This window comes from Oncorhynchus clarkii, chromosome 20 (genome assembly GCF_045791955.1).
Source record: "Oncorhynchus clarkii lewisi isolate Uvic-CL-2024 chromosome 20, UVic_Ocla_1.0, whole genome shotgun sequence".
Taxonomy (NCBI): Eukaryota; Metazoa; Chordata; class Actinopteri; order Salmoniformes; family Salmonidae; genus Oncorhynchus; species Oncorhynchus clarkii.
The window spans coordinates 8,414,703-8,428,984 of NC_092166.1; the positions used below are offsets into that span (position 1 = coordinate 8,414,703).

The 14,282-nt window shown below is 43.7% G+C and overlaps 1 protein-coding gene across 1 annotated transcript in view; it reads left to right on the forward strand.

The window, feature by feature from the left end:
- Positions 1–14,282, forward strand: part of LOC139375831 (metabotropic glycine receptor-like) — a 111,315-nt gene that overhangs the window by 39,319 nt on the left and 57,714 nt on the right. Inside the window, exon 3 of the mRNA XM_071117731.1 lies at positions 5,934–6,036. Coding sequence (XP_070973832.1) covers positions 5,934–6,036 — 103 coding nt within the window. The remainder of the gene's footprint in view (positions 1–5,933; positions 6,037–14,282) is intronic.

Here is a 14,282-nt window from a genome sequence, read left to right on the forward strand (position 1 = left end):
GCACAATTTAACTCCAGCCTGGAGCAGAGTGTAGACCCTGGCACCATTTAACTCCAGCCTGGAGCAGAGTGTAGACCCTGGCACCATTTAACTCCAGCCTGGAGCAGAGTGTAGACCCTGGCACAATTTAACTCCAGCCTGGAGCAGAGTGTAGACCCTGGCACCATTTAACTCCAGCCTGGAGCAGAGTGTAGACCCTGGCACCATTTAACTCCAGCCTGGAGCAGAGTGTAGACCCTGGCACCATTTAACTCCAGCCTGGAGCAGAGTGTAGACCCTGGCACAATTTAACTCCAGCCTGGAGCAGAGTGTAGACCCTGGCACAATTTAACTCCAGCCTGGAGCAGAGTGTAGACCCTGGCACAATTTAACTCCAGCCTGGAGCAGAGTGTAGACCCTGGCACCATTTAACTCCAGCCTGGAGCAGAGTGTAGACCCTGGCACCATTTAACTCCAGCCTGGAGCAGAGTGTAGACCCTGGCACCATTTAACTCCAGCCTGGAGCAGAGTGTAGACCCTGGCACCATTTAACTCCAGCCTGGAGCAGAGGGTAGACCCTGGCACCATTTAACTCCAGCCTGGAGCAGAGTGTAGACCCTGGCACCATTTAACTCCAGCCTGGAGCAGAGGGTAGACCCTGGCACCATTTAACTCCAGCCTGGAGCAGAGTGTAGACCCTGGCACCATTTAACTCCAGCCTGGAGCAGAGTGTAGACCCTGGCACAATTTAACTCCAGCCTGGAGCAGAGTGTAGACCCTGGCACAATTTAACTCCAGCCTGGAGCAGAGTGTAGACCCTGGCACCATTTAACTCCAGCCTGGAGCAGAGTGTAGACCCTGGCACCATTTAACTCCAGCCTGGAGCAGAGTGTAGACCCTGGCACAATTTAACTCCAGCCTGGAGCAGAGTGTAGACCCTGGCACCATTTAACTCCAGCCTGGAGCAGAGTGTAGACTCTGGCACCATTTAACTCCAGCCTGGAGCAGAGTGTAGACCCTGGCACAATTTAACTCCAGCCTGGAGCAGAGTGTAGACCCTGGGACAATTTAACTCCAGCCTGGAGCAGAGTGTAGACCCTGGCACAATTTAACTCCAGCCTGGAGCAGAGTGTAGACCCTGGCACAATTTAACTCCAGCCTGGAGCAGAGTGTAGACCCTGGCACAATTTAACTCCAGCCTGGAGCAGAGTGTAGACCCTGGCACCATTTAACTCCAGCCTGGAGCAGAGTGTAGACCCTGGCACAATTTAACTCCAGCCTGGAGCAGAGTGTAGACCCTGGCACAATTTAACTCCAGCCTGGAGCAGAGTGTAGACCCTGGCACAATTTAACTCCAGCCTGGAGCAGAGTGTAGACCCTGGCACCATTTAACTCCAGCCTGGAGCAGAGTGTAGACCCTGGCACCATTTAACTCCAGCCTCGAGAAGAGTAGACCCTGGCACCATTTAACTCCAGCCTGGAGCAGAGTGTAGACCCTGGCACAATTTAACTCCAGCCTCGAGCAGAGTGTAGACCCTGGCACCATTTAACTCCAGCCTCTAGCTGAGTGTATGAAAGACGTCCCTGATTGTTCATGCATGGAGAGGCACGTGAAAATGCTCCTAGGCGGTTCCCTGCACCAGATGTGCTAGGTTAAATTATTCCCTGTTTAGAGCCTGGAGGCACACTTTTAAAGTCCCATGTATGACACACACGATACAACCAGGTCCCACATCAATCATTTGAACACATTGCAGAAGGCAAGAGAGATTCACGTGTTGTCTAGATGCACCCTGAAAAAAAAATACCTCACGTCACTGAGCCCATATCAACACAAACAGTTCTTTCAGGTTGATATAAATGCAACTATTCTTCCATAGACTTCGATAATCCCACAATAACCATAATTTTCCGTCCTCCTTGCGCTTGATGTTCCTTGGTGTTATCTTAATGACTTTCCCATTCAGAGCTAATGTAAGGCTGGCACCATTTCACTCCAGCCTGGAGTCATAAGAACAAAATAAGTCCATAATAAAGCTGGTGGGTTTATTTACCCACACTTCCCTGCTGGGCGGTAGAGGATATCAACATGCCGTCCTCTCTGCAGATGTTGGAATTTTGTGGAGTATGACTCTCGGAACCTCTTGGGAGACAAGTTCTGCCACCTGCTCTAAAAGGAGTAGCAGCTTGGCCCTGAACTAGTTTCCCTTAGGTTTCAATACAAATCCGTGCCCTTTTCAAATCAACTGTGACACCAATATGCAGCAAATACAGGTGTGAACTGTTATCCCAATAAATATATTATTTCAGAGAATGTAAGAAACAAAGTGATGATCAAGTTGTCGGGATATCTCAGACTGCTTCCTCAAAACATTGGTGATTAAATATTCATTATCTTTTCCCCGAAACACAGTAGAGCATAGCGTTTTATCTGTTTGTTTTCACCAGCAGAAAAAGCCTAGGGGTGAAGGGGATTTCTCTAGGCTCAAAAACAATGGATCTAAATTCAAAGTAACATGTACAGTATAGGTTTTATTTTCCTTTCCTTCAAGCCATACCCCGGTCCCTCCAAATCACCAATGTCTCAAAGCCTACATTAATGCATTCGCACAGTATAATCCACTATTCATGAGCATTCATGTCATATTCACTGCAAATCTATTGGGGACAGAGCTCCATACTGCACATGTTTAAGGAAGTGTTTTACCCCAGTTTATCCAGATGGTTCATGTTTAAGGTAGTGTCTTCTCCCAGTCGATCCAGATGGTTCATGTTTAAGGTAGTGTCTTCTCCCAGTCGATCCAGATGGTTCATGTTTAAGGTAGTGTCTTCTCCCAGTCGATCCAGATGGTTCATGTTTAAGGTAGTGTCTTCTCCCAGTCGATCCAGATGGTTCATGTTTAAGGTAGTGTCTTCTCCCAGTCGGTCCAGATGGTTCATGTTTAAGGAAGTGTCTTCTCCCCGTCGATCCAGATGGTTCATGTTTAAGGTAGTGTCTTCTCCCAGTCGATCCAGATGGTTCATGTTTAAGGTAGTATCTTCTCCCCGTCGATCCAGATGGTTCATGTTTAAGGTAGTGTCTTCTCCCAGTCGATCCAGATGGTTCATGTTTAAGGTAGTGTCTTCTCCCAGTCGATCCAGATGGTTCATGTTTAAGGTAGTGTCTTCTCCCAGTCGGTCCAGATGGTTCATGTTTAAGGAAGTGTCTTCTCCCCGTCAATCCAGATGGTTCATGTTTAAGGTAGTGTCTTCTCCCAGTCGATCCAGATGGTTCATGTTTAAGGAAGTGTCTTCTCCCAGTCGATCCAGATGGTCCATGTGCTTGTAGCCAGCCATCACTCTGTCTCCAGGCTGAAGTTACGCAGTGAATTTAAATTCTGCAAACAAGGTCTTAATTCTTAATTTAGATATTAATTAGATTCCTGCAACTTGGCAAAAGTGTGTAATTTCCCCTGACGCTGTTCTCATGGTTGTTATTGGGGCGTTTGCTCGGGATCCGCTAGTTAGAAGAAAATACTTATTTAAAGTGGCACTCCAGACCCCTTTTTCACCTCATTGAACACCAGATGTACTTAACAAAAGGCACATCTCAATAGGTATCCCAGGCATCTTCATGACATCACATCCTCCTCTTTTGTTCTCTATTTGCGCCTTTATTGTCCCTCAAGCAATGAGGAGGCTGATGACATCACGTCTAACAATCAGACCAACTCCTTGAATGCCCGACTCCATATAAAACTCTATTTCACTAAAAAATATTATTTTCTTTGGACTTCAATGTGTGTACTAGAGTATTATTTATACTTGGAATATCACTTTTCGTCAGCAAAAGTAAGAGGAGTTCATTTAGACAACTCGCTCCCAGTGTCTGAATAATTATATTATGTGTGATGCAGAAATCAAGGGCTATTATTTGCTTTGGAAAATGGCATACTGGAATGTTGTTTACATTGTTTTTGGTAGTACCTCTTTGATATTAAACAAATCTGGCGTTAACCCAGTTAGCAATGGGCACTCAGGAGGCCGGCGTCCCTCCAAAGTGGTTGAGCACCGTGCAACAGCTTTTTTTGCTCATCAGCCTCATTCACGGTGCGCCCGCGATAAATCGCTTTGCAGTAGCCATGCTCCTGCCGTTCACGTGCCATTTTCCTCAAACAACCCACCCACCCTTCACCTGCCCTTCTCCTGACCGGTAACACTACAGCTGCCAGTCAGAGACAAGACACTTTTTCCAGCATCAAGCCAGCGCATGCCTACTCCCTATCGTCACTTATTTTAATATCAATATTAATATTTGTATTATTTAAGATATATTGGATGCCATTTGAAAAAGTTTTGTGCAAAAGGACTGTAAATGATTATGTGTGTAATATATCAGATAATGAGGGCCAGTCCTGGTCACGTGGATCCACTGGGGACCACAAATCAACAGTAAAATCCAATGTTATGGTCATGTACTTGCAAGCTTCTCACACAGTGCAATGGTGACAAAAGTGACATAGTCATCAAATAAGAAACATTGGAAATATATAACATACTAATAACAAGACTAATTAAACTAAAGAGGCATGCAGATAAAATGAAATAAGATATAAATGAAAATAATAATATTAAAAAATAATATTATTGTTTTTAATCGCCTATAGGGATATAGCATGGCCATTGTTTTCCCATAGTGAGTGGAATAAGGTGCAGTCTGGCTTTAACTGTTTTCTCATAGAACCATCCTGCCAGGGCCTCCTGAGTAGCGCAGCGGTCTAAGGCGTGTATCTACAGGTGTATCTACAGACCCGGGTTCAATCCCGGGCTGTATCACAACCGGCCGTGATCGGGAATCCCATAGCATGGCACACAATTGGCCCAGCTTCGTCCGGGTAAGAGGAGGGTTTGGCCGGGAGGGACTTTACTTTGCTCATCGCACTGCAGGCTGACCTTGGTCATCAGGTGAACGATGTTTACTCCGATAACATTGATGTGGCTGGTTTCTGGGTTAAGCGGGCGGTTGTTAAGAAGCGCTGTTTGGCGGGTCACATTTTGGAGGACTCATGACTTGACCTTTGCCTGTTGGGGAGTTGCAGCGATAATTTAAAAAAATCTGACAGTTCTCTTTAGGGAAAGTGGATTAATCTGAATGGAATGTGCAGTGTGTCATGTGACAGTGTTGTAGAGACATTTTGTCAGGATGCTTTAAAGACTCAGCAAAATGACGTTGCCACAAGTAGCACCGGAGATATTGAGATGAGCGAGATGCAACACTTTCACAATGTCACACACAGTATCTGTACATGTGCAGGGATTCGCTTCATGTTGTGTACTGCGTGGTAACAGCAGGATCAAAACAGAGGAAAAGTTGAGCCTCGCCCTTCACCGCTCTTCGCTGTTGTGGAAATTGACCCACTATGCTATTTACTTTCTGCATCTACGTCATATCACTGAGTCTACTTTTAAGTTTAACCTGATACTCTGTGTTGTCATGATTAATTAGTGTAGTGATTAGCTGTAGTGTTTGTCTTTCATGATGACAACACAACGTCAATGTTAACGTATAGATGAGAAAGGTAAATGTGCAAACAAGTTTTGTTTTTGAATAACTGAATTCCAGGGCTGTTACTAACGGCCTGTCAGTTGAGTAGAGATCTGAATAGGAAGTGAGAGTGCCTTTCCAAAGAGCACAGAGCAGAATAGGAGAAGAAAAGACTGTTCTGTTGTAGAGACATGTTCAAACCTTACATAACCAACCCAAATATTTCAGTTTTTTTAAAGAATTTCACATTACAGCGCCACAGGGTATTTCACTTCGTTTTAGAAAAACACATAGCATGTTTTTTTGTGAGTTTCAAGAAACACAAATAGAAGGCTGAGTCACCTTCCCTCCATTAATTCCCTCTATCCTGTTTACATGCCTTTTAGATAAACGCTCTCTTTCTTTCTCTCTCTTTCTCATCTTTCCCTAGTGCAATCCCATTGTCGGACATGGATTCGTGCTAGACAACTACAAGTGCCAATGCCGGAGAGGCTTCTACCATCCTAGCAGAGTGGCACTCAACGGCTTTACAAGTAGGTTTGCTGTTTCCCTGCCCAGCAACAGACTCCAAGGTTTGCTGTTTCCCTGCCCAGCAACAGACTCCAAGGTTTGCTGTTTCCCTGCCCAGCAACAAGTGGCATCTTTCTCCTCCACTCTGATTTCAATCACTTTTTTGAATATATATTTTTTTTAATTAAGGGGTAGATCAGCTTTAACATTGCGGATAGATTGGCTTCCATCAATGTAATTGTCTACATCATTTCCATCTATTTAAAAATACTATATTTATATTTATAATTATATATATATATATACAGTATCAGTCAAAAGTTTGGACTCTACTCATACCAGGGTTTTTCTTTATTTTTAATATTTTCTACATTGTAGAATAATAGTGAAGACATCAAAACTATGAAACAACACATGGAATCATGTAGTAACCAAAAAAGTGTTAAACAAATCAAAATATATTTGAGATTTGAGATTCTTCAAAGTAGCCACCCTTTGCCTTGATGATAGCTTTGCACACTCTTGGCATTCTCTCAACCAACTTCATGAGGAATGAATTTCAATTAACAGGTGTGCCTTGATAAAGGTTAATTTGTGGAATTTTTTTCCTTCTTAATGCGTTTGAGCCAATCAATTGTATTGTGACAAGGTAGGAGTGGTATACAGAAGACAGCTCTATTTGGTATAAGACCAAGTCCATATTATGGCAAGAACAGCGAGAGAACAAATAAGCAAAGAGAAACAACAGTTCATCATTACTTTAAGATGTGAAGGTCAGTCAATACAGAACATTTCAGGAACTTTGAAAGTTTCTTCAATTGCAGTCGCAAAAAAACATCAAGCGCTATGATGAAACTGGCTCTCATGAGGACCACCACAAGAAAGGAAGACCCAGAGTTACCTCTGCTGCATAGGATAAGTTCATTAGAGTTACCAGCCTCAGAAATTGCTTCACAGAGTTCAAGTAACAGACACATGGTTGAATTGCTGCAGAGAAACCACAGAGAATTTTGGTTCCAACCGCCTTTGTGAGATGCGGAGTAGGTGAACGGATGATCTCCGCATGTGTGGTTTCCACCATGAAACATGGAGGAGGAGGTGTGATGGTGTGGGGGTGCTTCGCTGGTGACACTGTCAGTGATTTTTTTAGAATTCAAGGCACACTTAACCAGTATGGCTACCACAGCATTCTGCAGCGATACGCCATCCCATCTGGTTTAGTGGGACCAACATTTGTTTTTCAACAGGACAATGATCCAACACACCTCCAGGCTGTGTAAAGGCTATTTTACCAAGAAGGAGAGTGATGAAGTGCTTCATCAGATGACCTGGCCTCCACAATCATCCGACCTCAACCCAGTTTAGATGGTTTGGAATGAGTTGGACCGCAGAGTGAAGGAAAATTTGCCAACATGTTCTCAGCATATGTGGGAACTCCTTCAAGACTGTTGGTACCAAGCATTCCAGGTTAAGCTGGTTGAGAGAATGCCAAGTGTGCAAAGCAGTCATCAAGGCAAAGTGTGGCTACTTTGAGGAATCTAAAATCTAAAATATATTGTGATTTGTTTAACACTATTTTGGTTACTACATGGTTCCATGTGTTGTTTCATAGTTTTGATGTCTTCACCATTATTCTACAATGTAGAAAATAGTACAAATAAAGAAAAACCCTTGAATGAATAGGTGTATCCAAACTTTTGACTGGTACTGTATGTAACATATATATTTTTAAACATATTTTCCTTTATTATTTTCCCGTAATTGGAGTAAACTATGGAACAACAACAGTTAGGCTTCTACTTCCAGCTTATACATTTTACGGACACAGTATATTTTACATTTATTGGCCATATTGGCCATGCCTGTCCTGTGTTTGAGCTGAGCATCAAGGGGCATCTGTTTTCATTGATATTGGTTTGGCATCATGGGTAATGTTTTCATATAGTTTTGATAAGTGCGTATAACATGAAAGGAGTGTGTATTTTCGAAACCTCTGTACAATTACCTTGGATGAATGCACAGCACAGGCTTGGGTTAGCACCAGGGCATGAGGAGGAAGTTATTAGTGTGTATACAGTCCTTTTCATAACGTATTTTTTGATGCCTCCCCTGGTGTTGCCACTGTCTTATTGGAATGCAATGGGAGGCTTGAAGGTAGCATCGAGGAGAGAACGTCATCTTCAAAAGCTCACAACCACATCATTAGAAAATATTCAAATGCTTCTCCTCGGCTTAGATTGGATTGTAGGAGCAATACTCATTTCCACTTCTGAATTGACCTGCCACTGTTATTCCTCACAACCCGATTTAATTTATTGTTGTTTCCTAGCAACAAACAAAGCAATGAAGCATTAAGGAAAAACAGGTGCTGAGAGGGTCTCATCTTCCGAGTCATGGCAAACTTCATGAAATTAGATGCTGATAAAAAGTCAATGAAATTCCTTGTATATTTATTTGATTAGTCATTGATTATTTTCCTCATGAGAGGGTGTCCATCCATTAATTGTTTAATCAACTCTGATTAACTCTGTGTGTATATGTGGACGGTCAAATGTCCAGTTTCTCGGACATCGCAAAAGGAGTTCCACAAGGCTCCATTTTAGGGCCTGTTTGTTCACCATTTACATAATGAAATTGGCAAAGCTGTGGAAAACCATATACAGTACTTCATCTACAGTTGAAGTCGGAAGCTTACATACACTTAGGTTGGAGTCATTAAAACTAGTTTTTCAACCACTCCACAAATTTCTTGTTAACAAACAATAGGTTTGGCAAGTCGGTTAGGACTTTGTGCATGACACAAGTAGTTTTTCCAACAATTGATTACAGACAGATTATTTCACTTGTAATTCACTGTATCACAATTCCAGTAGGTCAGAAGCTTACATACACTAAGTTGACTGTGCCTTTAAACAGCTTGGAAAATTCCAGAAAATGATGGCATGGTTTTAGAATCTTCTGATAGGCTAATTGACATAATTTGAGTCAATTGGAGGTGTACCTGTGGATGTATTTCAAGGCCTACTTTCAAACTCAGTGCCCCTTTGCTTGACATCATGGGAAAATCAAAAGAAATCAGCCAAGACCTCCACGTCTGGTTCATCCTTGGGAGCAATTTCCAAACGCCCAAATGTACCACGTTCATCTGTACAAACAATAGTACAAAGGTATAAACCCCATGGGACCACGCTGCCATCATACCGCTTAGGAAGGAGATGCGTTCTGTCTCCTAGAGTTGAACGTACTTTGGTGCGAAAAGTGCAAATCAAACCCAGAACAACAGCAAAGAACCTTGTGAAGATGCTGGAGGAAAAAGGTACAAAAGTATCTATATCCACAGTAAAACAAGTCCTATATTGGCATAACCTGAAAGGTCGCTCAGCAAAGAAGAAGCCACTGCGCCAAAACCGTCATAAAAAAGCCAGACTACGTTTTGCACATAGGGACAAAGATCATACTTTTTGGAGAAATGTCCTCTGGTCTGATGAAACTGTTTGGCCATAATGACCATCGTTATGTTTGGAGGAAAAAGGGTGAGGCTTGCTAGCCAAAGAACACCATCCCAACCGTGAAGCACGGGGGTGGCAGCATCATGCTGTGGGGATGCTTTGCTGCAAGATGGACTGGTACACTTCACAAAATAGATGGCATTATGAGGGAGGAAAATGATGTGGATATATTGAAGCAACATCTCAAGACATCAGTCAGGAAGTTAAAGCTTGGTTGCAAATTTTTATTTTATTTTTTTTTTTTTTGGGTCTTGGGTCTTACAAATGGACAATGACCCCAAGCATACTTCCAAAGTTGTGGCAAAATGGCTTACGGGCAACAAAGTCAAGGTATTGGAGTGGCCATCACAACATTTATGGGCAGAACTGAAAATGCACACCTTACTGGCTAGCAGAGTAGAACACCTGGTTAGGAGAGATGCTGGCTGGTGGAGTAGAACACATGTTTAGGTGAGGTGCTGGCTAGCAGAGTAGAACACCTGGTTAGGAGAGGTGCTGGCTAGCAGAGTAGAACACCTGGTTAGGAGAGGTGCTGGCTAGCAGAGTAGAACACCTGGTTAGGAGAGGTGCTGGCTAGCAGAGTAGAACACCTGGTTAGGAGAGGTGCTGGCTAGCGGAGTAGAACACCTGGTTAGGAGAGGTGCTGGTTAGCGGAGTAGAACACCTGGTTAGGAGAGGTGCTGGCTAGTGGAGTAGAACACCTGGTTAGGAGAGGTGCTGGCTAGTGGAGTAGATCACCTGGTTAGGAGAGGTGCTGCCTACACTGAGTCCATGTCATTCACCTGTCGGGTTTATTCCTAGTGGAGTGGAGAGCACTGAGTCCATGTCATTCACCTGTCGGGTTTATTCCTAGTGGAGTGGAGAGCACTGAGTCCACGTCATTCACCTGTCGGGTTTATTCCTAGTGGAGTGGAGAGCACTGAGTCTATGTCATTCACCTGTCGGGTTTATTCCTAGGGGAGTGGAGAGCACTGAGTCCACGTCATTTGGTGTTGTTAAAGACAGGGAACAAATTGTTTAAGCCTGCAGGTATGATGCATTATGATGCAGTTATAATGCATTATGATGCAGGTATAATGTATTATCAAATCAAAGTTAATTTGTCACGTGCACCGAATACAACAGGTGTAGTAGACCTTACAGTGAAATGCTGATTACAACAGGTGTAGTAGACCTTACAGTGAAATGCTGAATACAACAGGTGTAGTAGACCTTACAGTAAAATGCTGAATACAACAGGTGTAGGTAGACCTTACAGTGAAATGCTGAATACAACAGGTGTAGTAGACCTTACAGTGAAATGCTGAATACAACAGGTGTAGTAGACCTTACAGTGAAATGCTTACTTACAGGCTCTAACTAACAGTGCAAAAAAAGTATTAGGTGAACAATAGGTAAGTAAAGAAATAAAGGCAACAGTAAAAAGACAGTGAAAAATAACAGCAGCGAGGCTATATACAGTAGAGAGGCTATATACAGTAGAGAGGTTATATACAGTAGAGAGGCTATATACAGTAGAGAGGCTATATACAGTAGAGAGGCTATATACAGTAGAGAGGCTATATACAGCAGCGAGGCTATATACAGTAGAGGCTATATACAGTAGAGAGGCTATATACAGAGAGGTTATATACAGCAGCGAGGCTATATACAGTAGAGAGGCTATATACAGTAGAGGTTATATACAGCAGCGAGGCTATATACAGTAGAGAGACTATGTACAGTAGAGAGGCTATATACAGTAGAGAGGCTATATACAGTAGAGAGGCTATATACAGTAGCAAGGCTATGACAGTAGCGAGGCTATGACAGTAGAGAGGCTATATACAGTAGCGAGGCTATGACAGTAGCGAGGCTATGACAGTAGAGGCTATATACATTAGCGAGGCTATGACAGTAGCGAGGCTATAACAGTAGCGAGGCTATATACATTAGAGAGGCTATATACAGTAGCGAGGCTATGACAGTAGCGAGGCTATATACAGTAGAGAGGCTATATACAGTAACGAGGCTATATACAGTAGCGAGGCTATAACAGTAGCGAGGCTATATACAGTAGCGAGGCTATGACAGTAGCGAGGCTATATACAGGAGCGAGGCTATATACAGGAGCGAGGCTATAACAGTAGCGAGGCTATGACAGTGGTGAGGCTATATACAGGCACCGGGCTGATTGAGGTAGTATGTACATGCAGATATGGTTAAAGTGGCTGTGCATATATGATAAACAGAAAGTAGCAGTAGCGTAAAAGAGGGGTTGGCGGGTGGTGGGTGGAGGGACACAATGCAGATAGTCCGGTTAGCCAATGTGCGGGGGCGCTAGTTGGTCGGGCCAATTGAGGTAGTATGTAAATGAATGTATTGTTGAAGTGCCTATGCATATATGATAAACAGAGAGTAGCAGCAGCGTAAAAGAGGGGTTGGAGGGGGGGTTGTCACATAATGCAAATAGTCTGGGTAGCCATTTGATTACCTGTTCAGGAGTCTTATGGCTTGTGCGTAAAAACTGCTGAGAAGCCTTTTTGTCCTAGACTTAATGATGGTGTTGGAGTCGTGCCTGGCCATGCAGTCGTGAGTGAACAGGGACTACAGGAGGGGACTGAGCACTGCACACCTGAGGGGCTCCAGTGTTGAGGATCAGCATGGCAGAAGTGTTGCTACCTACCCTCACCACCTGGGGGCAGCACATCAGGAAGTCCAGGATCCAGTTGCAGAGGGAGGTGTTTAGTCCCAGGATCCTTAGCTTAATGATGAGCTTTGAGGGTACCATGGTGTTGAACGCTGAGCTGTAGTCAATGAATAGCATTCTCACTGTAGTAACCTGGTATATTTATGTTTACCAATAGATGGCAGTATTGACCCAAGATGGAGGTTTGCTTTCCGCTATCCGTAGCTATTTCCTATATAACTATAATTAAGAAAGCTTCAGGTAGTTTTAAGGTAGTATGTACATGTAGATATGGTTAAAGTGGCTGTGCATATGATAAACAGAAAGTAGCAGTAGCATAAAAGAGGGGTTGGCGGGTGGTGGGTGCAGGGACACAATGCAGATAGGTAGTTTTAAGCCAAGTGCATCAAAGAATGTAATTCTAAGTTACAATTAAATACTAAACTGTACTAAAGTCTCATGAGTTATAACTCTAAGCCTTTGAGGATACTACACTCACGTAGGTATTTATTTTGTCCAGGTGGGAAAGGGCAGTGTGGAGTGCAATAGAGATTGCATCATCTGTGGATGTGTTTGAGCGGTATGCAAATTGAAGTGGGTCTAGGGTTTCTGGCATAATGGTGTTGATGGTGTTGATGTGAGCCATTGCCAGCCTTTCAAAGCACTTCATGGCTACAGACGTGAGTGCTACGGGACTGTAGTCATTTAGGCAGGTTGCCTTTGTGTTCTTGGGCACAGATACTATGATGGTCTGCTTGAAACATGTTGGTATTATAGACTCAATCAGGGACATGTTGAAAATGTCAGTGAAGACACCTGCCAGTTGGTCAGCACATGCCCGGAGCACACGTCCTGGTAATCCGTCTGTTCCCGCAGCCTTGTGAATGTTGACCTGTTTAAAGGTCTTACTCACGTTGGCTACGGGGAGCGTGATCACACAGTCGTCCGGAACAGCTGATGCTCTCATGCATGCCTCAGAGTTGCTTTGAAGTGAGCATAGAAGTGATTTAGCTCGTCTGGTAGGCTCGTGTCACTGAGCAGCTCGCAGCTCTGCTTTCCTTTGAAGTCTGTAATAGTTTGCAAGCCCTGACACATCTGACGAACGTCGGAGCCAGTGTAATCTTAGCCCTGTATTGACGCTTTGCCTGTTTGATGGTTCGTCGGAGGGCATAGCAGGATTTCTTATAAGCTTCCGGGTTAGAGTCCCGCACCTTGAAAGCGGCAGCTCTACCCTTTAGCTCAGTGCGAATGTTGCCTGTAATCCATGGCTTCTGGTTGGGGTATGTACGTACAGTCACTGTGGGGACGACGTCCTCGATGCACTTATTGATAAAGCCAGTGACTGATGTGATGTACTCCTCAATGCCATCGGAAGAATCCCGGAACATGTTCCAGTTTCTGATAGCAAAACAGTCCTGTAGTTTAGCATCTGCTTCATCTGACCACTTTTTTTGACCGAGTCACTGGTGATTCCTGCTTTAATTTTTGCTTCTAAGCAGGACTCAGGGGGATAGAATAGTGGTCGGATTTACCAAATGGAGGGCGAGGGAGAGCTTTATACGCGTCTCTGTGTGTGGAATACAGGTGAATACAGGTGATCTAGAATTTATTTCCTTCTGGTTGCACATTTAACATGTTGATAGAAATTAGGTAGACCTGATTTAAGTTTCCCAGCATTAAAGTCTCCGGCCACTAGGAGCGCCGCCTCTGGGGCCGCCTCTGGGTGAGCGGTTTCCTGTTTGCTTATTTCTTTATACAGCTGACTGAGTGAGGTCTTAGTGCCAGTATCCATCCGCCTGTGGTGGTAAACAAACAGCCACGAAAAGTATAGCTGAAAACTCTCTAGGCAAATAGTGTGGTCTGTATTTTATCACAAGACACTCTACTAGAGCCTTCCTTAGATCTAGAGACTTCCTTAGATCTAGAGACTTCCTTAGATCTAGAGACTTCCTTAGATTTCGTGCTCCAGCTGTTGTTTACAAATAAGCACAGACCCCCCCCCCCCCCTCAACTTACCAAAGTGTGCTGTTATATCTTGCCGATGCAGCGTATATCCCACTATCTGAATATCCATGTCATCATTCAGCCACGA